Source organism: Salvelinus alpinus, chromosome 23, assembly GCF_045679555.1.
Source record: "Salvelinus alpinus chromosome 23, SLU_Salpinus.1, whole genome shotgun sequence".
In the NCBI taxonomy this organism is placed as follows: domain Eukaryota; kingdom Metazoa; phylum Chordata; class Actinopteri; order Salmoniformes; family Salmonidae; genus Salvelinus; species Salvelinus alpinus.
This window is the reverse complement of record NC_092108.1, coordinates 29,064,080-29,091,293: the sequence shown is the minus strand read 5'-3', so window position 1 is coordinate 29,091,293 and position 27,214 is coordinate 29,064,080. Positions and strand designations below refer to the sequence as shown.

Below are 27,214 nucleotides of genomic sequence, written 5' to 3'. Positions count from 1 at the left end.
CATACCTTTGTATATATAGTGTGTTAGTCATGTGGGTCCTGTCTCTGTGCCTCATTCCCAGAAAGAAGACCACAATGGACTGAGGTCATTCCCAAGGCAGTCTGAGTAGCGCTGCTGGTGGATGATCCAGCTGTGTGTTCCAGCTAGGAGGCCTGCTTCACTCAGCGTCCGACCCTGCCCTGGCTCCTGCCTGTCTGTCAACCACTGTTAACCTCCAGCCTAGCAGAGCATGAATGAGGAGTCAGTCCACCGGCTACTAACTCTGAGTCTGATAAGCCTGTCCTTCCTTCCGCTGACGCTGAATGTGCCAAAACACACAAGAGGGGCTCTACTTACACTCTGACCCTGTCGAGGAATACTTAAAAACTCTGCTGAAACTGTAAATCAGTTGACAGATACTTCCTACTGCGTACTGGAGCAGAGGAGATGCAAATGGGAAGAACTGTGATATACACAGCAGAATTTTTTATGAGAAAATTATACATTTTAAGATGGAATGGCATTAGATTCCTGAATTACATGTAACACAGGATAATTTCTACTATGCATGTTTATTAAAGTGGGTTTAGGATGCCAAAGCTGATTATTTTGATAGATGTATGCTTTGTTGGCAGTGGAGATGGGGGCGTGTTAAATGTTGAAGTCCTTTAGCAGTTTGGAAGTCTTTTAACACTTTGCTCCATGTTTCACATAATCAACTTCTACCACAGCACAACAATGCACATATCCCCTTTCACAAGGGCTCACACAGACAAGAATGAGCTGACATTGTGGGCAATTAAAGGAAATGGTTGTCATGGCACTTCTTGTTACAATGGATTTACCTGTCCGCAGGGACCTTCAGCGTGGTTTATACCGTACTTCACGAACTTCATATTTAGCTTTTACTATGATTGTAATTACCGCTCTTGAAGTAAGAAGCGCTGTGTCATACTCACTCAAGGTCTCAATCTGTTCTCTTAGCTCCTTACTCATAGTCTTCATTCTGTACATTCCCCACACAGTGCTGGTGACAGAGAATAGCGAAGGTAGAGACTGGTCTAAATAACTCAAGCAACAGTGTTTTGTAAGCCGCCATGTTTGTTGTTGTTTTCTATGTAGGACGGTCCTAATTAGAACTACTTGGCTAATGAGCTTTCTCTCCCCTGAAGTCAGATGTGCAACGTATGAACATACAGTATGACACATTTCACATGAGTACATACTTCCACCTACACTGCCTGCTGAGTGATCATGCATGGCTGAATGCAAGAAATTAAGAATTCAACATGGCTCTCAAGTGTTATACATCGTCCATCTCTGTGTTTCTGTCTGTAGCAGAGAGGGAGGGAACACATACACACACTGTAGGGAGGGAACACATACACACACACACTGTAGGGAGGGAACACATACACACACACACACTGTAGGGAGGGAACACACACACACTGTAGGGAGGGAACACACACACACACTGTAGGGAGGGAACACACACACACACTGTAGGGAGGGAACATACACACACACACACTGTAGGGAGGGAACACACACACACACTGTAGGGAGGGAACACACACACACACACACTGTAGGGAGGGAACACATACACACACACACTGTAGGGAGGGAACACATACACACACACACTGTAGGGAGGGAACACATACACACACACACTGTAGGGAGGGAACACATACACACACACACACTGTAGGGAGGGAACACATACACACACACACACACACACTGTAGGGAGGGAACACATACACACACACTGTAGGGAGGGAACACATACACATACACACACACACACTGTAGGGAGGGAACACATACACACACACACTGTAGGGAGGGAACACATACACACACTGTAGGGAGGGAACACATACACACACACACACTGTAGGGAGGGAACACACACATACACACACACTGTAGGGAGGGAACACATACATACACACACACTGTAGGGAGGGAACACATACACACACACACACACACTGTAGGGAGGGAACACATACACACACACTGTAGGGAGGGAACACATACACATACACACACACACACTGTAGGAAGGGAACACATACACACACACACTGTAGGGAGGGAACACATACACACACACACACTGTAGGGAGGGAACACATACACACACACACTGTAGGGAGGGAACACATACACACACACACTGTAGGGAGGGAACACATACACACACACACACACTGTAGGGAGGGAACACATACACACACACACACTGTAGGGAGGGAACACATACACACACACACTGTAGGGAGGGAACACACACACACACACACTGTAGGGAGGGAACACACACACACACACTGTAGGGAGGGAACACATACACACACACACACACACACTGTAGGGAGGGAACACATACACACACACACACACACTGTAGGGAGGGAACACATACACACACACACACACTGTAGGGAGGGAACACATACACACACACACTGTAGGGAGGGAACACACACAGACACTTACTGTAGGGAGGGAACACACACACACTGTAGGGAGGGAACACATACACACACACACACTGTAGGGAGGGAACACATACACACACACACACTGTAGGGAGGGAACACATACACACACACACACTGTAGGGAGGGAACACATACACACACACACACTGTAGGGAGGGAACACATACACACACTGTAGGGAGGGAACACACACACACACACACTGTAGGGAGGGAACACATACACACACTGTAGGGAGGGAACACATACACACACTGTAGGGAGGGAACACACACACACACACACTGTAGGGAGGGAACACATACACACACACACTGTAGGGAGGGAACACATACACACACACACACACACACACACACACACACACACACTGTAGGGAGGGAACACATACACACACACACACTGTAGGGAGGGAACACATACACACACACACACTGTAGGGAGGGAACACATACACACACACACACTGTAGGGAGGGAACACATACACACACACACACTGTAGGGAGGGAATACATACACACACACACTGTAGGGAGGGAACACATACACACACACACACTGTAGGGAGGGAACACATACACACACACACACTGTAGGGAGGGAACACATACACACACACACTGTAGGGAGGGAACACACACACTGTAGGGAGGGAACACACACAGACACTTACTGTAGGGAGGGAACACATACACACACACACACACTGTAGGGAGGGAACACACACAGACACTTACTGTAGGGAGGGAACACATACACACACACACTGTAGGGAGGGAACACATACACACTGTAGGGAGGGAACACACACTGTAGGGAGGGAACACATACAGACTTACTGTAGGGAGGGAACACATACAGACACACACTGTAGGGAGGGAACACACACACACTGTAGGGAGGGAACACACACACACTGTAGGGAGGGAACACACACATACACTTACTGTAGGGAGGGAACACATACACACACACTTACTGTAGGGAGGGAACACATACACACACACACTTACTGTAGGGAGGGAACACATACACACACACACTGTAGGGAGGGAACACATACAGACTTACTGTAGGGAGGGAACACATACAGACACTTACTGTAGGGAGGGAACACATACAGACACTTACTGTACGGAGGGAACACACACAGACACTTACTGTAGGGAGGGAACACACACAGACACTTACTGTAGGGAGGGAACACACACAGACACTTACTGTAGGGAGGGAACACACACAGACACTTACTGTGGGGAGGGAACACACACAGACACTTACTGTGGGGAGGGAACACACACAGACACTTACTGTAGGGAGGGAACACACACAGACACTTACTGTAGGGAGGGAACACACACAGACACTTACTGTAGGGCACGCACGCTTTTAAAAAATATATATATTTTTTTTTTAACTGCCTTGTTAAGGGGCAGAATGACAGACTTTTTTGCCATGTCAGCTCGGGGATTCAATCTTGCAACCTTTCGGTTACCAGTCCAACGCTCTAACCACTAGTCTACCTGCCGCCCCTTACTTACTATAGAGAGGGAACACACATATCTGTGCTGCCTGTCCTTGAAATGGAGACTGATTGTGTGGCTGAGATTGATTATCTTCTGGCAGTGTTGGTGTCATTCACCCTGCTCTCTTTAAGAAAGACCAGGGTTAGTTGGCTCTGTTGGGGACCTGTCCTCTAAGAAAGACCAGGGTTAGTTGGCTCTGTTGGGGACCTGCTCTCTAAGAAAGACCAGGGTTAGTTGGCTCTGTTGGGGACCTGTCCTTTAAGAAAGACCGGGGTTAGTTGGCTCTGTTGGGGACCTGTCCTCTAAGAAAGACCAGGGTTAGTTGGCTCTGTTGGGGACCTGTCCTCTAAGAAAGACCAGGGTTAGTTGGCTCTGTTGGGGACCTGCTCTCTAAGAAAGACCAGGGTCAGTTGGCTCTGTTGGGGACCTGTCCTCTAAGAAAGACCGGGGTTAGTTGGCTCTGTTGGGGACCTGTCCTCTAAGAAAGACCAGGGTTAGTTGGCTCTGTTGGGGACCTGTCCTCTAAGAAAGACCAGGGTTAGTTGGCTCTGTTGGGGACCTGTCCTCTAAGAAAGACCAGGGTTAGTTGGCTCTGTTGGGGACCTGTCCTTTAAGAAAGACCAGGGTTAGTTGGCTCTGTTGGGGACCTGTCCTCTAAGAAAGACCAGGGTTAGTTGGCTCTGTTGGGGACCTGTCCTCTAAGAAAGACCAGGGTTAGTTGGCTCTGTTGGGGACCTGTCCTCTAAGAAAGACCAGGGTTAGTTGGCTCTGTTGGGGACCTGTCCTCTAAGAAAGACCAGGGTTAGTTGGCTCTGTTGGGGACCTGTCCTCTAAGAAAGACCAGGGTTAGTTGGCTCTGTTGGGGACCTGTCCTCTAAGAAAGACCAGGGTTAGTTGGCTCTGTTGGGGACCTGTCCTCTAAGAAAGACCAGGGTTAGTTGGCTCTGTTGGGGACCTGCTCTCTAAGAAAGACCAGGGTTAGTTGGCTCTGTTGGGGACCTGTCCTCTAAGAAAGACCAGGGTTAGTTGGCTCTGTTGGGGACCTGCTCTCTAAGAAAGACCAGGGTTAGTTGGCTCTGTTGGGGACCTGTCCTCTAAGAAAGACCAGGGTTAGTTGGCTCTGTTGGGGACCTGTCCTCTAAGAAAGACCAGGGTTAGTTGGCTCTGTTGAGGAGGCTGCTCTCCCTCTCCTGGCAACAACAACACAAGGCTACTCATCTCATCATACTGATACCCTTTCACACTGCTGAGCTAAACTGAGCTGAACACACACACACACACACACACACCGACAGTCAAGTTGTTGCAGTAATATCTTCCGCCTACCAACTGGAGAAAGTGCCTCTGTGCTTCTCTACCCATCACATCAAATTCCCATAAACTGACTGTAGACCTCCAATCATGTTTTACATTTTCAGATGATAACAGGAAAATCACTCAGGACTGTGAGACAGTATTAGTTCCCATTCCAGGCATAGAAACAAGCATTAGGGCCAGGGGCGTCCCGGGGCAGGGGGATCACACTGCACACACTAATGAGCTCCACAGTCTCAGTCAGAGCAGAGCTGGTGTGTGTCTGTGTGCTCCCTGCCTCTTCCTGCCAGCCATCACTTATCAAAAACATCTACAGGAGAACTCGCATGAAAATACAGTAGCTGGCCAGCACAGAATCCTTTGCCTCTACTTATAATTATTTCAGATGAGGTTCTTTTGTCTGTCTAATTTAAGAATTTAAGATATGGCATAAAACTGCAGCCGTTGAGATACAGTATGTAGATTTGAAATTAGTTTTATTGTCGTATTTGAAAGAGGAAATGGGATAGATGGAAGACAGTGTTTTGAAAGGAAATTACTGAATATATTAACATTTTGCATAGTTTTAGAACAATCTTGACTTTTTACTTTCCTTGTCAAGGCTAAAGATGAGGCCTACTCTTTTTCACACTGTTTTAAAATGAAATCCCCAAAATGAGCCAGATTTCTATCATAAAAGTGTGTTCGCTTTAGATGTGGCGATATCAAATGAGTGCGTGTGTCTGTGTATAAGAAGGAAGGAGAGAGAAAACAACGGGCAGAGGCCATGATACTACTTATTCAGTCCTGTCAGAGTGTCCATTTTGAAGTACTTGTCAAAGCAGACAGAACCTGGGGCCAAGACAGAGCAAGAGCTCTTGCTATCGAGGTAACATAAATATCCTGCCACCCTTCATGGATCATTCCTCCACAGACACCTGACTTTGTTAGCTTGCCATGGAATAAAATATCTCATTGGAGATGTATTGGAGATGATCCCAATACTTTTTACAAGTGAAACATACTTTTAAGAACTCATTTGAAAAGCATTTTTCTAGTACAGTTGGACCTGTATTGATGTGTTTCACCAGTTACTGTGGATAAAAGTATGGCGTTTGTCTCTGTGATGTAAAGTCAGAACAGATACAGAGTATCTGTCTGCTAATATGTGTTGCACAATTTAACATCCTACAGTTCCGCACTATGGGGAAATGCTCTGACCTACAATAGAATGGAACTGGCTGTTCCCGAACTGTGGTTTATGTTTACCTTTTGGTTGTGTCATTATGAAGAGAAAAATGACTAACACCTCGTTATTTTTGCTGTAATAACACTATTTTGTCTTGTAATGACCAGGTAACTAACTCTTTGATAGGTTATGTAAGCTATCACAAAAACACGACATCATAAACTTTAAAAACAGGGTGAGCATAGTAAAAAAAAATAAAAGGTGGAAAGAGAAGACTAAAAAACCCTTGTGTTTTATCCATGTCTTTGTATTAGTTGGCTCACAACATACCTCTTCTACTACTACTACTACTACTACTACTACTACTACTTCTACTACTACTACTACTACCACTACTACTTCTTTAGATATTAACATGTTCCCTCTACACCAGTGAGTATAATGGTCCTCTCCTGATCACCTATAGATTTGACTATGTATGAGAACATCAGAACTTGTCCACAGCGGGAGAGTAGAATATAGAGTAGAATATAGAGTAGAATATACATTCATACTTTGATACACTGCAACTCTAACATACTGTGCATGTGTGTTTATGTGTGTGTGTGTGTGTGTTAAATATCCCCATGCTTCAAAAGTACTGTATCTCTCCCATGGTTCCCCACAGTGTCATCATGCATCACCACCTATAAGAAGACCCCTCCCCCGGTGCCGCCCCGCACCACCATCTCCAAACCCTTCATCTCCATCACAGCCCAGAGCAGCACCGAGTCGGCCCAGGATGCCTTCATGGATGGCCATGGCCAGGGGAACAGGGACAGCCACCCCCGGGGAGACATGACCGTCCAGTCAGCCCTGTCCAACTCCACGGAGAGCATCGACAGCATGAAGGCCCTGACGGCAGCCATCGAAGCGGCCAACGCCCAGGTCCACGGCCCTGCCAGTCAGCATGTCTCAAACAGCACCATAACCATCACCACCACCTCTGCCCTGGCCCAGATCACTGAGGACAGCAGGAAGGAGCAGGCCAGGAGGGCCAAGTGCCAGCTGTCCATCGGCATCCAGGTCTGTGGTAGACGCTACCTCACAACAACTTTTGAGGTGTCATTTGACATTTAGTTTGATCTGATATGGGAATGATAAGAAATGCATTAGGTGATACAAGAGCCAGGTTTTGAGAGACTGGATCCCCATACCCTTTCTGAGTTGACAGGATGTGGTTCTACTTTTGCTCTATACTGTCCTCTAGTGGCAGATGTTTACATTTACTTCAGCCTGGTGTTCTGTATATCAGTTTCCCAACTCCAGTCCTCCACTACCCCCAACAGTACACATTTTAATTGTAGCCCTGAACAAGCACACCAGATTCAACTTGTCAACTAAACATCAAGCCCTGGATGTATTGAATCAGGTATGTTTGTCCCTGGCTACAACAAAAATGTGTACTGTTGGGGGTACTGGAGGACTGGAGTTGGGAAACGCTGTGTGTATATTGTAGTGACCCTGAGAGGTAAATGTATATTTTATCATTTCATTTCTTTCTTTGATGATTTTATGTCCAGGTGGACGGGCCAGAAGAGGAAGCTTTGGAGATGGAGGACCAGTCCACGTTCCAATCAATTGGGGTCCAGGTGGAGAACGAGAGGGGGTCAGTCTCTGTCTCTCTCTCTCTCTGTCACCCTCTCCCTGTCTCTCTCTCTCTCTGTCACCCTCTCTCTCTCTCTGTCACCCTCTCTCTCTCTGTCACCCTCTCTCTCTCTGTCACCCTCTCTCTCTCTCTCTCTCTCTCTCTCTCTCTCTCTCTCTCTCTCTCTCTCTCTCTCTCTCTCTCTCTCTCTCTCTCTCTCTCTCTCTCTCTCTCTCTCTCTCTCTCTCTCTCTCTCTGTCACTCTCTCTCTCTCTCTCTCTCTCTGTCACTCTCTCTCTCTCTCTCTCTCTCTCTCTCTCTGTCTCTCTCTCTCTCTCTCTCTCTCTCTCTGTCACCCTCTCTCTCTCTCTCTCTCTCTCTCTCTGTCACTCTCTCTCTCTCTCTCTCTCTCTCTCTCTCTCTCTGTCACTCTCTCTCTCTCTGTCACTCTCTCTTTCTGTCACCCTCTCCCTCTCTCTCTCTCTCTCTCTCTCTCTCTCTCTCTCTCTCTCTCTCTCTCTCTCTCTCTCTCTCTCTCTCTCTCTCTCTCTCTCTCTCTCTCTCTCTCTCTCTCTCTCTCTGTCACCATCTCTCTCTCTGTCACCCTCTCCCTGTCTCTCTCTGTCACCCTCTCCCTGTATTTCTCTCTCTCTGTCACCCTCTCTCTCTCTGTCACCCTCTCCCTGTCTCTCTCTCTGTCACCCTCTTCCTCTCTCTCTCTCTCTCTCTCTCTCTCTCTCTCTCTCTCTCTCTCTCTGTCACCCTCTCTCTCTGTCACCCTCTCTCTGTCACCCTCTCTCTCTGTCACCCTCTCCCTGTCTCTCTCTCTGTCACCCTCTCTCTGTCACCCTCTCTCTTTCTGTCACCCTCTCCCTGTCACCCTCTCTCTCTCTCTGTCACCCTCTCCCTGTCTCTCTCTCGCTCTCTGTCACCCTCTCCCTCTCCCTCTCTCTCTCTCTCTCTCTCTCTCTCTCTCTCTCTCTCTCTCACCCTCTCCCTGTCTCTCTCTCTCTCTGTGTCACCGTCTCTCTCTCTGTCACCCTCTCCCTGTCTCTCTCTCCTCTCAGTCAGGTCAGAATGTCAGTCGCTCACTGTTTCTTGCCTTCAAGACCTTTTGTGGGAATGTCCAGAGAAAGGCATCCGTTTACAAATGAAGGCCGTTATCAAGGGAGTTATGGGGGTTTCTGGGGGAAGAAGCCTGAGCCTAGGGTTGTGAATGCAATGGAACAGCTGTGCTAGTGAAACAGACATTTGGAACTATGGCATTTCCTGCCCCCTTCCTCTTTAAGGAAAATAGTGAGGGAGTTGTGTTTGTCTGTTGGACTCGCCGGTGACACCTCTTCAGTGACTTCAGCTGCGTCCTCTCCAGCTGACCTGCGATTGCAGTCTGACGAGGCAAATTAAAACGCCTACACTCTCTCCACTTTTTTTGTTCTATACCGGAGATAGAAGTTAGATAAATAATGCTGGAAGACTTTAAAGTAGCTGACTGCTTCAGCTGGTGTCTCAACTTCTGTTAATGAGGATCACTGACCGCCCACTATGGCAGCCTGGTCATACTAGACTGTGGGAGTTTTAATATGAATCAGAGTGAAATTATTCATGTAATAAACCTATATTTCTTCCTGGTTCCTACGTGTGTTCTGCTCCACCCTAAGTGTTGTACAGGACAAATATAGCATCAACAGTCATCGGTATGGTGAGGCTGTTCTTGTACAGCTCTGCTGAGGCTGTTCTTGTACAGCTCTGCTGTGTGTCTGTAGTGTAGGGTGCTCGCTCTAAAGGAATGGTCATGGCTGGTGGGTGGTGTTTCACAGTAGTAGCCTGCTTCATGATGACTGCAGCCTAGGGCCCATTCCCTTCCCTCACTCTGTGTCTCTGTGCACCTCCCACACTACCTCTCTGTGGGATGTTCATTCATGATGTCATTGATTGTCTCAAAATGTGGTACAATACAACTTCTGTCCATCAGAATGGATTAAATTCAGGGCCTGAGGTTTGTCTGACCACATGATCTGAACCGGAAAAACTCTGGGCCCTATATAGGCTTAAACTGGGGTTCAGAGTTTTTCCTGGTCAGGTCACCTCAGACTGGGCACTGATGTCTGTCTCCCCCTGTTGGCAGATACCGGCGGCTCACCCGCTCCAACAGTGTAACAGCCGCAGTACAGGCTGACCTGGACATGCCTGACATGTTAGACAGCGCCCTGGACTCCTCAGAGACAGACCTGGCCTCCTCAGTCTCTGTGTCACGCCAGTACTCCCGCGACGCCGCCACCTCGCCAGCCTCCGCCTCCACCGTCAGCATCCAGGGCTCGGGGAACCACTACCACGCCTGTACCTCAGACGACTATGATGACGTGGGCTTCGACCCGTCCATCCTGCCCCCGCCCGATCCCTGGATCGACAGCTTGACCGAAGACCCCCTGGAGGGGGTCCAGAGGTCCGTGTGTCAGCGGGATGGGCGCTGGTTCCTCAAGCTGCTGCAGGCTGAGACAGACCGCATGGAGGGCTGGTGCAGACAGATGGAGCAGGATGAACAGGAGAACGAACTGCCTGATGACGGTGAGTCTGCCCAGTCCAAAGGCTCCTATACCACTACCTATCACACATTTTAGGTGTGTGTCATTGGAGCCTTGTGCTGCGTACCTGTGTGTCATTGTACTTGTGCTAGGTACAATTAGGTGGGCTCATTCCAGCCATTACACTGAGCCAGTCGTCTGAGTTCTTCCTCCACCAGCCTCCACTGGTGTGTGTGCTATCTGTTCTGTGTTTACATGATCTTCCTCTCCACAGTCTTGGGGAAAATAAGGCTTGCTGTGGGAAGTGCTCAGCTCCTGATGTCACAGAAGTTCCAGCAGTTCCGGGAGCTTTGTGAGGAGAACCTGGTGAGTGACTCTTCTGGTTCCCCAGCTTCCTTTGTCCCTCTCCCCCTGTTCTTCACTTTAAAGCTGAGATGAAACTCTGTTTTGTTCTTCCCCTCTTCACTGATATGTCACCAGAAGCCCAACGCCCACCCGCGGCCCATCTCTCAGGACCTGGCTGGTTTCTGGGACATGCTCCAGCTGTCCATCGAGAACATCAGCCTGAAATTTGACGAGCTGCACCAGCTGAAGGCCAACAGCTGGAAGCACCTGGACCCCCCGGAGAGAAAGGTAAAACAGGCATCCAGAACCAGCTAGTGTCTGTCTGTGTATGACACAGAGTACATCATGATACAGACCAGCCGAGACATACTCATCATGCCGAAACAAATCAGTAGCTTTGTAACTCATCGCATGGTCTAGTATCGCTGTTGTAACTTCACTATTCTTTTATATTAACATACTGTATCAATGTTTTTTGGGGGTTTGGCAACAACTGACGTTTGTCTAGATGGTGAGGGTTTATTAGATGTACCCCATACCTTATTAAGTGCTTTACATGGCATGAGTCACACATTACAACATATACACTACTCACACTGACAGCCTTTTCCCCGGGTGCCGAAGACGTGGATGTCTATTAAGGCAGCCCTCCGCACCTCTCTGATTCAGAGGGGTTGGGTTAAATGCAGAAGACACATTTCAGTTGAATGCATTCAGTTGCACAACTGACTAGGTATGCCCTTTCCCTTCCCAATAGTTTTGTACACAATCATATTTCAACACAGTGAAAAACCTCACACCCAAAAGATGTTGAATGTTGCCATTTTCCTGTCATGTGTTGCATATAAGTCAGTAGAGTTGTGTTTACTGTACTGTATCATGGCTGTTGCTTTTTATACTCTTGATTTTCTGACCACTTCTCCATGTTTTTGTTTTGTTGTTCTTGTCGACAGTGAGCTGGTTTTGAGAAGTCATTCCATCTGCCACGCACCACGAGGCCTGACCTCGCTGGGCCACCGTACCTCATGCAGTCGCTGCATCGCGTGTGGTTGTCTATCTGTAACGCTAGCCGTGTGCTGCTATAGGTGTGCAAATGCTGTCTGCGCTCCTGTCCCCATCCCCCCTGGGAGGCGGCTAACTGACTATTTGTCGTCCCTGTTCAGGAGAAACGGATCCCTCCTCCTGTGCCAAAGAAACCCCCAAAAGGTCAGCCTCCCCTGGCCCGTGATAGGTCCCTGGAGAGCTCCGAGAAGCAGAGGCTGGATGCGCGAAAGCGCTTGATGGCTGCCAAGCGAGCCGCGTCGGTACGGCAGAACTCAGCCACCGAGAGCGCAGACAGCATCGAGATCTATATCCCCGAGGCCCAGACCAGGCTATGAGCCCCATGGAAGGCACATCTTCACCACTACACACACACCCTGGCTCACACACACACACACACAGATTCACTTACAGTACACCTCACACACTGCTAGAACACAAACACACAGGTAAACACACAGTATGGTTCCTGTGGACACAAACAAACAGGTAAACACACAGTATGGTTCCTGTAGACACAAACACAGAGACTTACTCCCACTGATAGGTAAGTGCAGGGTATTTGTAATATAATCACACTATTTTGTCCATAATGGGAAGAGAAATGCCACCGGTATAGTTGTTTCTCTTACATATTATTATCTGTCTCTCACAAATTTGATCCTGGTCTTGTTTCTATCTATGTAACATAGATCCTCGCCTGAAGATGACCGCTTCGTGATCCTTCTTTTAAAAAGTTTAGCACTTTTACCCACACCTGTGTAACATACACCACGATCTTGTGAAATGTAAAGCATTCTTAATCAATGTAGACAGCTGTTGATATCCTAACAGAAAGCAAATAATAATTATCTTTGAGTATTTGGTTTCTTTAGCTCTTTGTACTTTCACCTAAGCATGGGCCAAACAGAATGCCTTGCTTCATGTCCCATTCAAACCTCTGAATCATTTTTCTTTGATTGTGACATGATTGGCAAACGAACAGGGTATATTATGCTTAAGCAATATTTGTTTGAAATCAGAGGAAGTAAATGTGTAAAACAAATGAACACTGATTTTGAAATCCCATCTGTGAAGATCGGAGCTTTGAGACAAAAATATTTTTTCTGTAGCCAGTTCTGTTGGTTTGTTATGCTGAAGCTGTCTATTGTAAAGACATAGTTGCTTATTCTAGAGAAATATCTGTTTAAACGTTTTAGTCATTCTTGGTACAAGGACAACTAATCCTGCTTTCCCTTTTGTAAAGTCTGATGGGTGTCTAAAGTAGATTTATGACAGCTGAGGATATTTGCAATGATGAGACACCCAATATGAAATACCCTAAAAACAGAGGGACACTAAGAAAGCAAGTCGTTTTATTTCTTAACAATGTTTTTCCAGTAGCAAGTTCAGTGGTTTACTTTTATTAGTAAACTGTTTCTGGGTATATTAGTGAAATCCCAAGTGGACCAGTGTGATGCTCCAGCAGGCTTAGCTCTGTGTTATTTCTCAGGAAGAGATGGAAATTCAGTCTGTCAAATCAGGGTCTCCTAGTGCTGGTGGTGTGTGTGTGTGTGTTATTGACATGTGCGTGTGTTTGTGCGCGCGTGCGTGCCAGTATGTGGGTGTGGGTGTGCGTGTCATTTTGTGTGCATCAGTGTTTAGAGGTGAGTGTGTGTGTGTGGTTGTGGGTCTCTTAAAGTGCTTCCTGATTTCCTCGGTTGACATGTTGGCCTTCAATACGGTCAAGTAGCCTCATGAACATTTTGTATATAGTCAAAACACCACTTGTACTTGAAAATAACCATTTGTGTGTTTGTACAGAAATGATACATGAGGATGTTCCAGTAAGCATGCAGACACAATATTAGTATTATAAAATCTATACCTAATTTATCTGTTTATTTATTGAACTATTTATTTATTGATGATTTCATTTTTTTTTTTTTACTGTTTCTGTTCAGTGGTCTGTCATGCTACTCTGATCTTATGTTGTATTGTATAGAGAGTATATGTGCATACATATGATAAACACAGAATAAAATAATTATCAACTCTGGTTTCAGTCTTGACCCGTATTCATTTCCATTGACTGATTCAATTTTTCGGTCAGCCTGATGTGCTTTTCCTATTTTAACCACTGGGTGGCACTGATGTATTTTGAGATTTTCTTCAATGTGATGCCTTAGCATTTATGATCCACTATTGGACCAAAAAAACTGCAATGTATCTGCAATATTGTAACTTTAAAAAAATATATATACCATTTATAGATTTAAAAAAAGATGCCCAAAATGTGGATCCACTAAGGAGGAAAAGGGATGCATGATTTTGTCTTGACATGCAAACAGGTGTGTAACGCCTACACATTATGATAACATCCGTCTTGACCACCAGGAGTCCTCAATGGCAGGAAACAACAGTGGCTTGTTCCTATAAAACATTACAGAATGCTCAGATTAAAATATATTGCTAGAACAGACACTTTTCTGTTGTGAAACCGACTCTCATAGAAACAGTTGTTATTCCTTTGTCCCTATAGGATGACCCTTTTTGGTTCCAGGTAGAACCCTTTGATGGTGAAAAAGGTTCTACTTGGAAACTTGTATTAGTGAAAGGGTTCCACTTGGAACAAAAAGGTGTTATTTTAGAGGGTTCTATGGGGACAATTGAAGAACCTTTTCTGGTTCTAGGTAGCACCTTTTTTTCTGAGTGTAGATTAAAAATCGTCAGCTTTCACGTTAGATTTCTATCTGCAGCTTTACTAGGTGCACCCCACAAATGGCTTACTACATTTTGATTTAAATTACTTAATCCAAAGGAACTATACATCAAAACTATATATTTGTGTAAAATTCTAATTGCATGATTTGTCAATAATTCATATTCAGATATCCATATGAACATATCACAACTTGCCTGTCAAGATAAGGGAGAGGAGATGGGTTAAATGTCACATCAGGGGTCAATTTGTCCAAATGTTTTATTTAGGTTCAAATAACCTTGTGCTGTGTTAAATTACACACCATGGCTAAAAGTATGTGGACCCCTGCTCGTCAAACATCTCGTTCCAAAATCATGGGCATTAATATGGAGTTGGTCCCCCTTTGCTGCTATAACAGCCTCTAATCTTCTGGGAAGGCTTTCCACTTGATGTTGGAACATTGCTGCGGGGACTTGCTTCCATTCAGCCACGAGCATTAGTGAGGTCGGGCACTGATGTTGGGCGATTAGGCCTGACTCGCAGACGGCGTTCCAATTCATCCCAAAGGTGTTCCATGAGGTTAAGGTCAGGGCTTTGTGCAGGGCAGTCAAGTTCTTCCACACCAATCATGCTGAAACAGGAAAGGGCCTTCCCCAAACTATTGCCACAAATTTGGAAGCACAGAGTTGTCTAGAATGTCATTGTCTGCTGTATCATTAAGATTTCCCTTCACTTGAACTAAGGGGCCTAGCCCGAACCATGAAAAACAACCCCAGACCATTATTCTTCCTCCCACCAAACGTTACACTTGGCACTATGCATTCGGGCAGGTAGCGTTCTCCTGGCATCCGCCAAACCTAGATTCAACCGTCGGACTGCCAGATGGTGAAGTGTGATTCATCACTCCAGAGAACGCGTTTCCACTGCTCCAGAGTCCAATGGTGGCGAGCTTTACACCACTCCAGCCAATGCTTGGCATTGCACATGATGATCTTAAGCTTGTGTGTGGCTGCTCGGCCACGGAAACCCATTTAACTTTTTAGGGCTGCAATCCCGTTAACGGGATCGATATGACAACAGCCAGTGAAAGTACAGGGCGCCAAATTCAAACCACTGTTTCCGATTTCAAAAAGGCTTTACAGCGAAAGCACCACAAACGATTATGTTAGGTCACCACAAAAATCATCATTTTTCCAGCCAAAGACAGGAGTCACAAAAAGCAGAAATAGATATAAAATTAATCACTAACCTTTGATGATCTTCATCAGATGACACTCATAGGACTTCATGTTACACAATACATATATGTTTTGTTCGATAAAGTTCATATTTATATCCAAAAACCTCAGTTTACATTGACGCCATGTTCAGAAATGCCTCCAAAATATCCGGAGAAATTGCAGAGAGCCACATCAAATAACAGAAATACTCATCATAAACTTTGATGAAAGACACATGTTTTACATAGAATTAAAGATAAACTTGTTCTTAATGCAACCGCTGTGTCAGATTTCAAAAAAGCTTTACGGCAAAAGCAAAATATTCAATAATCTGAGAACAGCGTTCAGCCACAAAAGGAAGCCATACAGTTACCCGCCAAATTGTGGAGTCAACAAAAGTCATAAATAACATTATACATCTTCACTTACCTTTGCTGATCTTCGGTCGGAATGCACTCCCAGGACTCCCACTTCCACAAGAAATGTTTGTTTTGTTTGGTAATGTCCATCATTTATGTCCAAATAGCTACTTTTGTTAGCGCGTTTGGTAAACAAATCCAAAGTCACGAAGCCCGTTCACTAAAAGCAGACGAAATGTCAAAAGGTTCTGTAACAGTCAGTAGAAACATGTCAAACGATGTATTGAATCAATCTTTAGGATGTTTTTAACATAAATCTTCAATAATGTTCCAACCGGAGAATTCCATTGTCTTCAGAACTGCGATGGATCAGAGCTCCCTCTCATGTGAACGCGCATGGTCAGCTCATGGCAGACCTTACTCATTCCCCTCTCCTTCGGCCCCACTTCACAGTAGAAGCATCAGACAAGGTTCTAAGGACTGTTGACATCTAGTGGAAGCTGTAGGAAGTGCAAACTGACTCATATCCCACTGTGTATTCGATAGGCGATGAGTTGAAAACATACAAACCTTAGATTTCCCACTTCCTGGTTGGATTTTCTTCTCAGGTTTTTGCCTGCCATATGAGTTCTGTTATACTCACAGACATCATTCAAACAGTTTTAGAAACTTCAAAGTGTTTTCTATCCAATACTAATAATAATATGCATATACTAGCAACTGGGACTGAGGAGCAGGAAGTTTACTCTGGGCACTTCTGGGCACCTTTTCATCCAAGCTACTCAATACTGCCCCTGCAGCCATAAGAAGTTAATGAAGCTCCCGACGAACAGTTATTGTTCTGACGTTGCCTCCAGAGGCAGTTTGGAACTCTGTAGTGAGCATTGCAACCGAGGACAGACCATTTTTACACGCAACGCCCTTCAGCATTCGGCGGTCCCATTCTGTGAGCTTGTGTGGCCTACCACTTTGCGGCTGAGCCGGTGTTGCTCCTAGACGTTACCACTTCACAATAACAGCACTTACAGTTGACCGGGCAGCTCTTGCAGGGCAGAAATTTGACTTGTTGGAAAAGTGGCATCCTATGATGGTGACACATTGAAAGTCACTGAGCTTTTCAGTATGGGCAATTTTACTTCCAATGTTTGTCTATGGAGATTGCATGGCTGTGTGCTCGATTGTATACACCTATCAGCAACAGGTGTGGCTGAAATAGCCGAATCCACTCATTTGAAGGGGTGTCCACATACTCTTTGCAATGTAGTGTACAGTATGTTGGTCCCTCCTTGCTTTTTGATAACATTTTGAGAGAAATTCAAATGAATTATCTTCCGATGATATCACATCATATGCTACTACAGTCAAGCGCATGCTAATGATCACATGACATTTGGTTAAAATATTAATTAACTTTCTGTTTCCTTTTGATCAAGATGGCTGAACAGAGGTTATTGGGGAGCAGAATCTAACACAGAATAATTTTTGATCTGGATTAAAACCTGCCCCAGGGCAACCTGAAACTCAACAGTGTTGGGTCTGGTCCATCCCTAGATCGGAGACCAGATGCTGCTGGGTATTGGTATTGGAGGGCCAGTACGGTGCATTTATCGCTCTACACCAACACCCTAGGGTTTTCTGTACTGATCCTCTGTGGTCACTAAAACCTCTAATCCGATACTAATCCCATGAGTTAGTGATTTAACCCCAGTGTCCTGGCTAGATTCTCAACATGAGTGTTCAGATTGTGCTCTAATTCCCAGTTATAAGGCTAATTGGGTCATTCAAATGGTCTACTCTACCCTTCAACTTTTAGTTAGGTTGTTGCTGTAAAATGTGTAAATTTACCTGCAGTTAAGTAAAAATTATAGGTTGATAATACTGTTATAACAACCTGCGCAAGATTCTATCAAATAATAGCCAATGCAAAATGTATATATTTGTAGATCCCATTTTCCACACAAAATGTGCATCACACACATACTGTATCTGGCAAAACATAATCATATTCCAAGTTAAAAGTCTTAAAATATGAAGGAGGCATTTGAAGCTGTCTCTTTGGGAAGGTGAGACATGACATGAGCTACATAACTGCATGTTTTTTCTGTCCCAGTAGCTCATATGTGTAGCCTTTGTCACACCTGATTTAACTAATCAACTTCAAATGTGGTTAATGGACATATGTGTTTATTTTGCCTGGATGTCTCTTGATCTGTCTGTCTGTCTGACGCTGTGATTGAGCTCTGACGCTTTGGGAGAGAGATGGTAAACCTACAAATTAACACAGGTCACCAGATTACCATCCTAAAATCCAATGTTGATGTACCATGTATCAAATGGTTACCCAGATGTCGAGGTAGTTATTCACTTTTCATTTAATGCCAATTGACTAAACTGCTATTGCTTGGCTACTTATAAAACAGACTGACAGATTTGTTGCAAACGAGACCAACCCAGACAGGAAGCATCAGGTTTCCCGCGTTGTATTAAAAGATTTGTAGGACGCTAGAATATCCCTGCCCTAATCTCTCCCTGCGTGAATAGCCATAACCACCCCAGGGCTCCGGTCAGAGACTTTCAGATTAGAGCAAAAAATCAATTAGGCCAAGGAATAGTGAATCAATAATCTTCCTTAATCTCTCTGAGGATATATTTATGATTACTTAAGCAATATTTATGTTAATATTTTGTCGACTGAAGAAGGGTGTGTGGGTGGAGGGGGGGGGGGGGACTTTGATTAGTGGTTCATTTCGCTGCCTGTTAAAGTGCCTGGATTAAATGTTTAATTAATTGATTGATCTAGAAGAAAATGAAACGCACACCTATTTAGGCGAGGTGCTGGCTAGCGGAGTAGAAAACTTAAAAATAAAGGAGAGCCGCACACTCTAGGAGCTCAGATGCAAAAATATTTAATTTAACAACGTTTCGACAGGCAAGGTGTCTTGTACCCTGATGAAGACAGCTTGCCTGTCGAAACGTTGGTAAATTAAATATTTTTGCATCTGAGCTCCTAGAGTGTGAGGCTCTCCTTTATTTTTAAATTAATTGATTGAATCATAGGCTAATCATCAGATTTGTTGGAAATGATCAGAATAATGATAATCTACACTACATCATAGAAACAAGACTGCCCTGCGTTCTGTGCCTATTATAAGCCTTCAAGCATTTAGTTAACAAGTTATTCATGCTGCACTTGGTGTGCAGAGAACGCCTAAACCGTATGTCAGGTGAAAATTGGAAGACAATATCTTAAACAAGACATTATTTTAAGAACGTTGTGTGCATTCATTGCTATCAATGACTCAAGTCTCTCCAGACCCCATGAGCACCGTTCTAATTTGTCTGGCAATCTGGAGAGCGAGCACCCCGCGTGCTATTTCAGTGGCCAGGGCGCATGTGGTGGGATTCCCAGGGAATCCCCAGTGTTCGGCATCTTGCGCATCCAGCTCGCACTGACATCTGACCTCCTCAATCAGGCCATGAAAACGCATGGTTGTGGTAGTCAATGGCACTTTACCAGCAAGCTTTTCAGGTACCAGGTCACTAAAAATGTGAGATGAAAAGAAAAGCGTGCGAGCAGAATAAAAGCAACGGCATGGCACAAGGCTGGACGTGCGTCTATGGTGCGGGGCTGACTGCAGCACCACAGGATATCCTATGGGGTTACATTGGGTAACCTGTGAGTCTTAAAATGGAAACGTGAAAGGAAAAATGATCAACTGTATCTTGTTGACTCTGTCACTATTCGTTTTGTGTGGACTTGTGATGGTAAAATGCATTAGTATGAATTCACTAGTTACAGGTGCTTTGGTGACATAGGCTAATGGTCACCTGAGAACGTTCATATTTCAGACTCATATTCAGCATAAATATTTATGGCACCTTTTCTTAACCCAATTTATACATTGTATCTTGATCATTTGTTGTTTTTATAGGCTACATGTGCGCTCCAACGCACTTGCAAACTTGCTTAGCAAGGTGTAAGATGTATTAAGTCATTCCAAGTTCTTTATCGGTTTGAATCCGTTTAGTTTGTAATGTTATCTTGATTTTCTCCAATCCTTTGCATACTCAAGTTTACAGGGCTTTATCTTGACTCTCCGCTGTGAGGATTCTGTCCACCATTTGCACTGGAGTAAGCGTTTCAGTCTCTAAGAAAGAGATGTTCAATATCCATAACGTTTTTAGGAACAGCAGACAGCATATGTGAATTTAGAACTTTACTGAGCGTAAAGCTACTTTGAAAAATCTACAATTAAACTGTAGGCCTACACGTATCGAGTCTTGGAATCATGCATCACTGGCCCTCCCTCACCATGAATTGTAATACACCATGACCTTCGCAATACGACATCTCATTTATAATGTTCACCATTATACCGTCTGTTGAAGAGACCCAAGTGTTGCTGTTCCCATGCCAGCGCTCGCTTTGCAGCGTCCGCTGGCACTGAGATATGTCACACTGGTGAATTGATCGTGTGACGTTGACGGTCACGGTCCTGTCTGCGAGCAATTTGTGAGAGTGCTGCTTAACGACCAGTCAGCGCTCAGGTACCAGTCTGGCGCAACAGACTATTATGCAGACTAGTGGACCAGTTTATAACGCTGATATATTGAATGGAAACTAATAAATCAAATTTAAAATATTATTTAAGCCAGTATGACTAAAGCAAATGTGTTGTTTATTTTCATCATGGATTGATAGCAGACTGTCTCATTCCAAAATATATTTGATATGTGGAAATATATTATATGTTATATTAGCTCTTCTAACATCAGCGTGTTTTAATTCCAAGAAAAGCAAACTCACAGAGAACTATAACAAAATGCGCATGCAAGGTGCAAAGCAGCAGCAGCGCTCATTATTATGGGACGAGTTGCATTGACTGGCTCAAGGCGCAAGTGGCGTTATTCCCACGGACTGTGCCTCTATTGCCTCGTGTTGCAGCTTGCGGCGAGGCGGAAGACCCATAGCCTACATTAAAATATTTTTTTTCGCCTTCAAGTAACAAAGTGACCCCCTCCATCTCAATCTGAATGGGGGTATCCTATAGACTCCGACCAGTCAATATTTCAGGTACCGGCGTAATTTGTTGTGAGGTGTCTGACAAACACCCTCTTTGACGCTCACTGTGAGGCCACACTGCCATTATTCTGACACCAGTTTCTCCATAATAAAACCATACTTGCTGTCATAAGTGTGCAGTCGGTCTCCTTACTGGTGCATGTATTTATGTTCGTGGAACCACTTAGACTGAAGGATTGGTATTATGGTGCTGAACACCTGAAGGATTTAAGTCGAGTTTTTCTTGCAGTATAGTCTATTTGGTATCCCATGTTGAGCACGTTTTTATGCACATTCAGAACTCGCATTAATGTATATAAGCCAAGGTAACTAAGCAATGTTTTAAATTCCAGGTTTATCCTTATTTTATAAAATTCTGCAGTCTAGAAAAAAACTAACAATAGCTTAATATAAACCTTCCTTGAAAATAAAAACTATTCCAGCACACATGGTTTCAAGACAACCTTATATTATATTAGAAATAGGCCATTTTTTAGATAAAGGCAGGTGAATTCAACCTTAAATGTGAAAACCGTAACAAAAATGTCAACGAAATTTAAAGTTATGCAAGTTTTGAACATTGTGCAAGCGATGTCTGGTATTCTGTGTCTGCATGCTTTTGATAAAAATAGTCTACCCCATGACAATATTTAACTAGACCTACCTTAGGCCTACCTGTTGCACTATCAGTGTTGGATATGCTTGCATCCTTATCTTTGCGTGAGATCAAACAAAATTAACGATTTATCTCGAGTAGCCTATTGCAATATGTGGTATATTTTTACATTGTTGCGGCATGAACAAGCGAGTGTCCACTGCGTAGAGCCAACGTGTAGGCAGAGCGGCGTCGTATAACCTATGATTGATGAACACATCATTATGTCTGCCTGTCTAACACTAAAATGACTTTTCATTTCAATGACATGCACATTTTTGCTCTGCGTTCTATGGGTTCTAATAGGAATTGGAATCCTCCAATATAGCAGGGTGGCCTAGTAATGAAGTGATCAGACCAAAGGGCTCTACAGTTTGCTGCAGGCATGAGTGGTCGGCTATTGAATGAGGAAGGTACCTGCTTTAAGATGTGCATGCCTTCATGAAGTGCCAGGGATGTTATCATTGTTATCTGCTCGACCCTTTAATTAGGCTACTATCGAAATGTTTTTTTTCTTCACTTTACACATTGTTCAGTCCCAATAGATGCAAGGGTGCATTAAGTGCAATATAAGCCTATTCAATTCAGACGTTGTATGTTCTTGTATAAAGCTCGAAAAGTAGGTTTTGAATAAGAGGAAACAGATTTAGATTGCATTGACAAAAGACCAATGGGATAATTAAGACGTGGAGCCTTGGAAAAGACTCTGATGTTTATTACACTATTATTTTAGCCTAATAGTAATAATAGCCTACTAGTATTAATAATAATAATATATTGTTGTGGAAGCATGCAACCAGATATGGACACTTAGGCTGCAAGTAAATCCTTTTATAATTGTATTGAATCAACGTTTAAAAAATCTACCGCTCTGAGTTCTCGTTGCAGGTGGGTGGGAATAAGGCGATTACTTCAAATCAAATAAAAAACACTACACTGCTCTTGCTCAAATACAAACTTTCACAAAAGCTCTGACGAAGGCCAAGAGCGTCGGGCTAAGCTTTAATAAATAAATGAATAATGATACTTGCAACAGCAGTGTGTGGGTTTCTCTTTTCTTTGAAATTATTGTAAAGATTTAAAGGTAGGCTACAATGTTAGGGTGGCTGCATGTTTTGGACTTAGTTGGTCATTGGTCCTGTAATGCTTTGTTGCCCATTTAGCCCTGTGTTCGGTTTTCCATGTAGTGCAGGAGGGGGGTAAACACTGCGCGGTAGAGGGGGGCGGGGTGGTAAGAGATTATCTCTAGGTGCACATTCGGCTGCGGAGCGTAGTGTATACTCAACGCTGATTGGCTGACGCTTTTGCTTAATGGCACGCGACTGTGGATGTAGTTATAAGAGTCCTCGCGTGTCAGCCTTCAACTGAACTATCTCTTGAGCATCCAGAGACAGCGCAAAGATCAAATTTGTTGTTACTGGGCAACACGAAAACAACAGCAAAAAATGGACACTGTCTTAGATACATTTACAGGATTGGACTCCTTCTCTTCCCCTTATTTTGACGAGGATGATTTCTTTACTGACCAGTCCTCCAGGGACCACTTGGACACCGACGAGTTTCTAGATGACGATGTCGATTTTCTCACCAGCCATTTCCAAGATTACTACAAGGACAGCAGGTTAGCGCACGATGGGGACTACTGTGAAATTGGCAACTTTTCCTTCTCTTCCTCCTCCTCTACCTTCTCGTATGAATGCACTGACAGCACCTCAGAGCTGTCGCCTCAGATGGGAGGAGATGTCCCGATGCTAAAAAGGCGGAGGCGGATGAGATCCGATATGGAGATGCAACATTTACGGCAGGCTGCCAACGTCCGGGAGCGGCGGAGGATGCAGTCCATTAACGATGCTTTCGAGGGACTCCGGTCTCACATCCCCACTCTGCCATACGAGAAGAGGCTCTCCAAAGTCGATACCCTGCGCCTGGCCATTGGCTACATCAACTTCCTCGCTGAGCTCGTACAGTCGGACATGCCCATCCGAAACTCCGACAGTGAAGCACCGTCTCAACCCAAAAAAGTTATAATTTGCCACAGAGGAACAAGTAAGTTTTCCATATGGTTAGATAATGATAATGACTTAATTTTGGACTGTATTGTTCCTCATTTGTGAAAGACTTGGTCCATTACTAATAATTTGTCCCCTTCTCAGGATCTCCGTCTCCAAGTGACCCTGACTACGGGTTGCCTCCCCTTGCCGGCCACTCTCTGTCCTGGACAGACGAGAAACAGCTGAAAGACCAGAACATCATTAGAACCGCTAAAGTTTGGACACCCGAGGACCCACGAAAACTGCACATGAAACCCTCCCTGAACAACATTGAAAACGAGCCTCCTTTCAGCTTAACCTCAGCCCAATAAATGTTATGTTTATGTCTAAAAGTACGTATTGTTATACACACATTGTAAATCCATGTTAATATATAACGTTGTCTGTAACGTTGATTATTTACGTGTAAATATATATTTGTCAATGTTCTCCTAATTAAGGCAGCTGGGCAATCATTTTATATGTAGCAAAATGTATTTAATTGTTTTCATGATAATATATGTTTTAATTTAACATTGATGAATATACGAAAACCAAACTATTTTTATAATAAATTGTAAAATAATTTATATTTATATGCAATCTGAGAATAAATGTATCTTAAATTATGAATACATTGTGTTGTCTGGTCTATACCACTTTCCTCCACATAGGCTCCTGCTCACATTCAAAACATGTCATTTTTCACTCCATGTGGTGAAGATCGTACTCATAAAAGGAAAGTTATTATGCATAACAACAGTGCAACAATCAATCAACATGCATAAATCAATCAATCAACATGCATAAATCAATCAATCAACATGCATAAATCAATAAATCAACTAAAGTTATATTTTAGAACGTGGTTGTTCACCTGAAAGTCAGTGATATCCAGCAGCATAAGTTTAAATGCATGACGTATTGGGCCTCTCAACCCAAGCCCGCATATGCATATACTTAATTGGCAAATAGTAATTATACTGGGTATCTGATGATGGAGACTGATAACTCCTTTTCTAGAGGCCTACGTTTTATAAAGCTGTGGCCTGCGTAGGTCTTAGTAATGTAACTTATATACACCAACAAACTTCATTTAAAAAAATCTAAATTCGGTATGCAAAGCAGATGTAAATGAAAACAAACATGCAGATACAATTCAATGGCTTAAAATACCAGGGCCTGCAGCTATAAACCATAGTTGTACTATGTTGGTCTACTATATTGTTTAAAGGGGCATGACTAAACCGATGGCTTGCTGTAAAAGCTGTTTTCTTCAATGTGCTGCAGGTGCTTCAAGGCAACATTTTCCCGTGGTAGCGGCATCCTTCCAACGTGTTCCCTTGCCATTTTTACGTCAGCTCTCCCCCATTTATGTAGTGGTAGCCCAGATATATGCCTATGCCCAAACTTGCAAACACACATTCATTCAACCATCTGGCTAAGAGCATTTCGGATAACACTTGCATTTCGGATGGGGAAAGAGAAAGGTATATTCATTTTCTGTATTAGTCTTTTGCATTTCGATTATTTTCTTCTAAGTATTATTATTAGTAGTAGTATTATTAGTATTATTATTAAAAGTATTATTTATTATTATTATTATTATGCATAGTTATTGTATTATTGTTATGGATAATATTATTACCCTACTCGAATTTGTTCCTAAATAATGAGATATGTGCTTTTTTCTAACTTGAAACTCTCCAGTTCAATATTTTGACAAGTTTTCAGTGCATGTGCTTTTTAGGAATCTCAGTGGACCGACCTATAATCTCATCTCTTATTGCATTACCGCCTCATTAACAACGCAGTTGTCCGCGTCCTAGACACCACACAAGAGACCATGTAATCTCATTACATTCATTAGAAAGTCAAATGTTCGCAAGTCAGCCTTAAACTTAATAAAGGACCCAGAAAGTCTTGTAGCTGGTCTTCAACTATTTTGTCGAGGGCAACATTTAAATTTAATTTGGTGAAGTGGCAGAGAACAATAAAACAACAGTAGGATCATTGTTTGGTCGCACCTAATGCTATGGAGCGATTGTGGTTTTGTGTGCAAGCACAGTTCAAAACCCCTCAAAACATCCTTTGGTGCAATACCAATCAAGCGGAAGGGAAGGGCTTAAGAAGTGAAACACTTGGGTCTCTATCTTGTCACTCTTGTGCTTGGTCTTGGCAAAGGCTTAAAAGAGCACCATTTACAGGCTGACAGGTTTTATTCCTTTTCTTACTCGGCTAAACATTGGAAAACCATGCCAAGCTCCAATTTAGTTCAGAATAAGTTAGTGATACTGAAAAGGCTTGCAATTCCCTATAGCATTTGGGTAGCCGTTGACTACCTGTTGCAGACTGGCGGAGGTGCTTTGGCATGCAAGGCAAGTTTATGGTCAGTAAATGTGTCACAAGCCATAGAAAACAGCCTTATGTTATTAGCGCGGTAGTCCTATAGACCCAAGTAATTCCACGGTGTCGGTCTGTCTGTCTGCCCTCTTGGAAAAAAAGAAAAATACGAGGTTTATGGATGTGTTATGACATTGTTCACTGTCAATTATATCGACACTCTTCATAATGAACACGTGTTTATGTATTTTTTAAATCATATATATAGCCTATCTTTACCATTTAAAAGTTGTTGCAAAAAAATAGAAATTACGCACAAGGGTGTCCATGACCAAGCGCAGGCCTATGCGCATCAGTTTGCATGCAACTCAGCATACATTGTAGAAGATCAAAGATATGAAGAAATATAAAACAAAAAGCTGTGATAGGTTAATAATGACAAGTGTTAGAATTACAAATAATTAGGCTATATTGGAAAACCAACCACTAAGTATATTATTTCATGAAAGTAGGCTACATTATAATATCCAACAAATTTCAGTCATATCTCTATTAATCAGATGAAAGTAAAATGATTAAATGCATTATATTCATTGTCTATAATACTATAATAATCCTCAAATAAGCGTATGGTAAGCACTGGGAAGGACGCCTAATAAGATTCTCATAAACTGTAAATCTGCTCATACTTTGGATTATCGCGCATAAAAATATGGCCTCAGAGTCTTTAAATCCCCCGAACTCCCGCGTTTTCATTAATGTATCTCCACGGTGGCATCGGGGTACCAGCTGCGAGGTTGAGGTTGAACAAACACCAGT

At 43.7% G+C, this 27,214-nt stretch overlaps 2 protein-coding genes across 6 annotated transcripts in view; both read left to right on the top strand.

Annotated features, from left to right (window-relative positions):
* LOC139550747 (disks large-associated protein 1-like) overlaps positions 1-14,081 on the top strand; it is a 117,369-nt gene extending 103,288 nt beyond the window's left edge. For 3 of the 5 annotated variants that reach the window (XM_071361866.1, XM_071361863.1, XM_071361865.1), the window contains exons 6-11: positions 7,176-7,573; positions 8,071-8,156; positions 10,261-10,700; positions 10,932-11,023; positions 11,138-11,290; positions 12,166-14,081. In XM_071361866.1, coding sequence (XP_071217967.1) covers positions 7,176-7,573; positions 8,071-8,156; positions 10,261-10,700; positions 10,932-11,023; positions 11,138-11,290; positions 12,166-12,381 — 1,385 coding nt within the window. In that variant the 3' untranslated portion in view covers positions 12,382-14,081. The other 2 variants (XM_071361864.1, XM_071361867.1) reach the window with 2 other exon arrangements.
* Positions 14,082-23,375: 9,294 nt separating this feature from the next.
* ptf1a (pancreas associated transcription factor 1a) lies at positions 23,376-24,662 on the top strand. Its single transcript, XM_071362835.1, has 2 exons — positions 23,376-24,068; positions 24,176-24,662. Exons 1-2 carry the CDS (start codon positions 23,468-23,470, stop codon positions 24,382-24,384), a joined length of 810 nt encoding a protein of 269 aa, XP_071218936.1. The 5' UTR covers positions 23,376-23,467; the 3' UTR covers positions 24,385-24,662.
* The last annotated feature ends 2,552 nt before the right edge of the window (positions 24,663-27,214 follow it).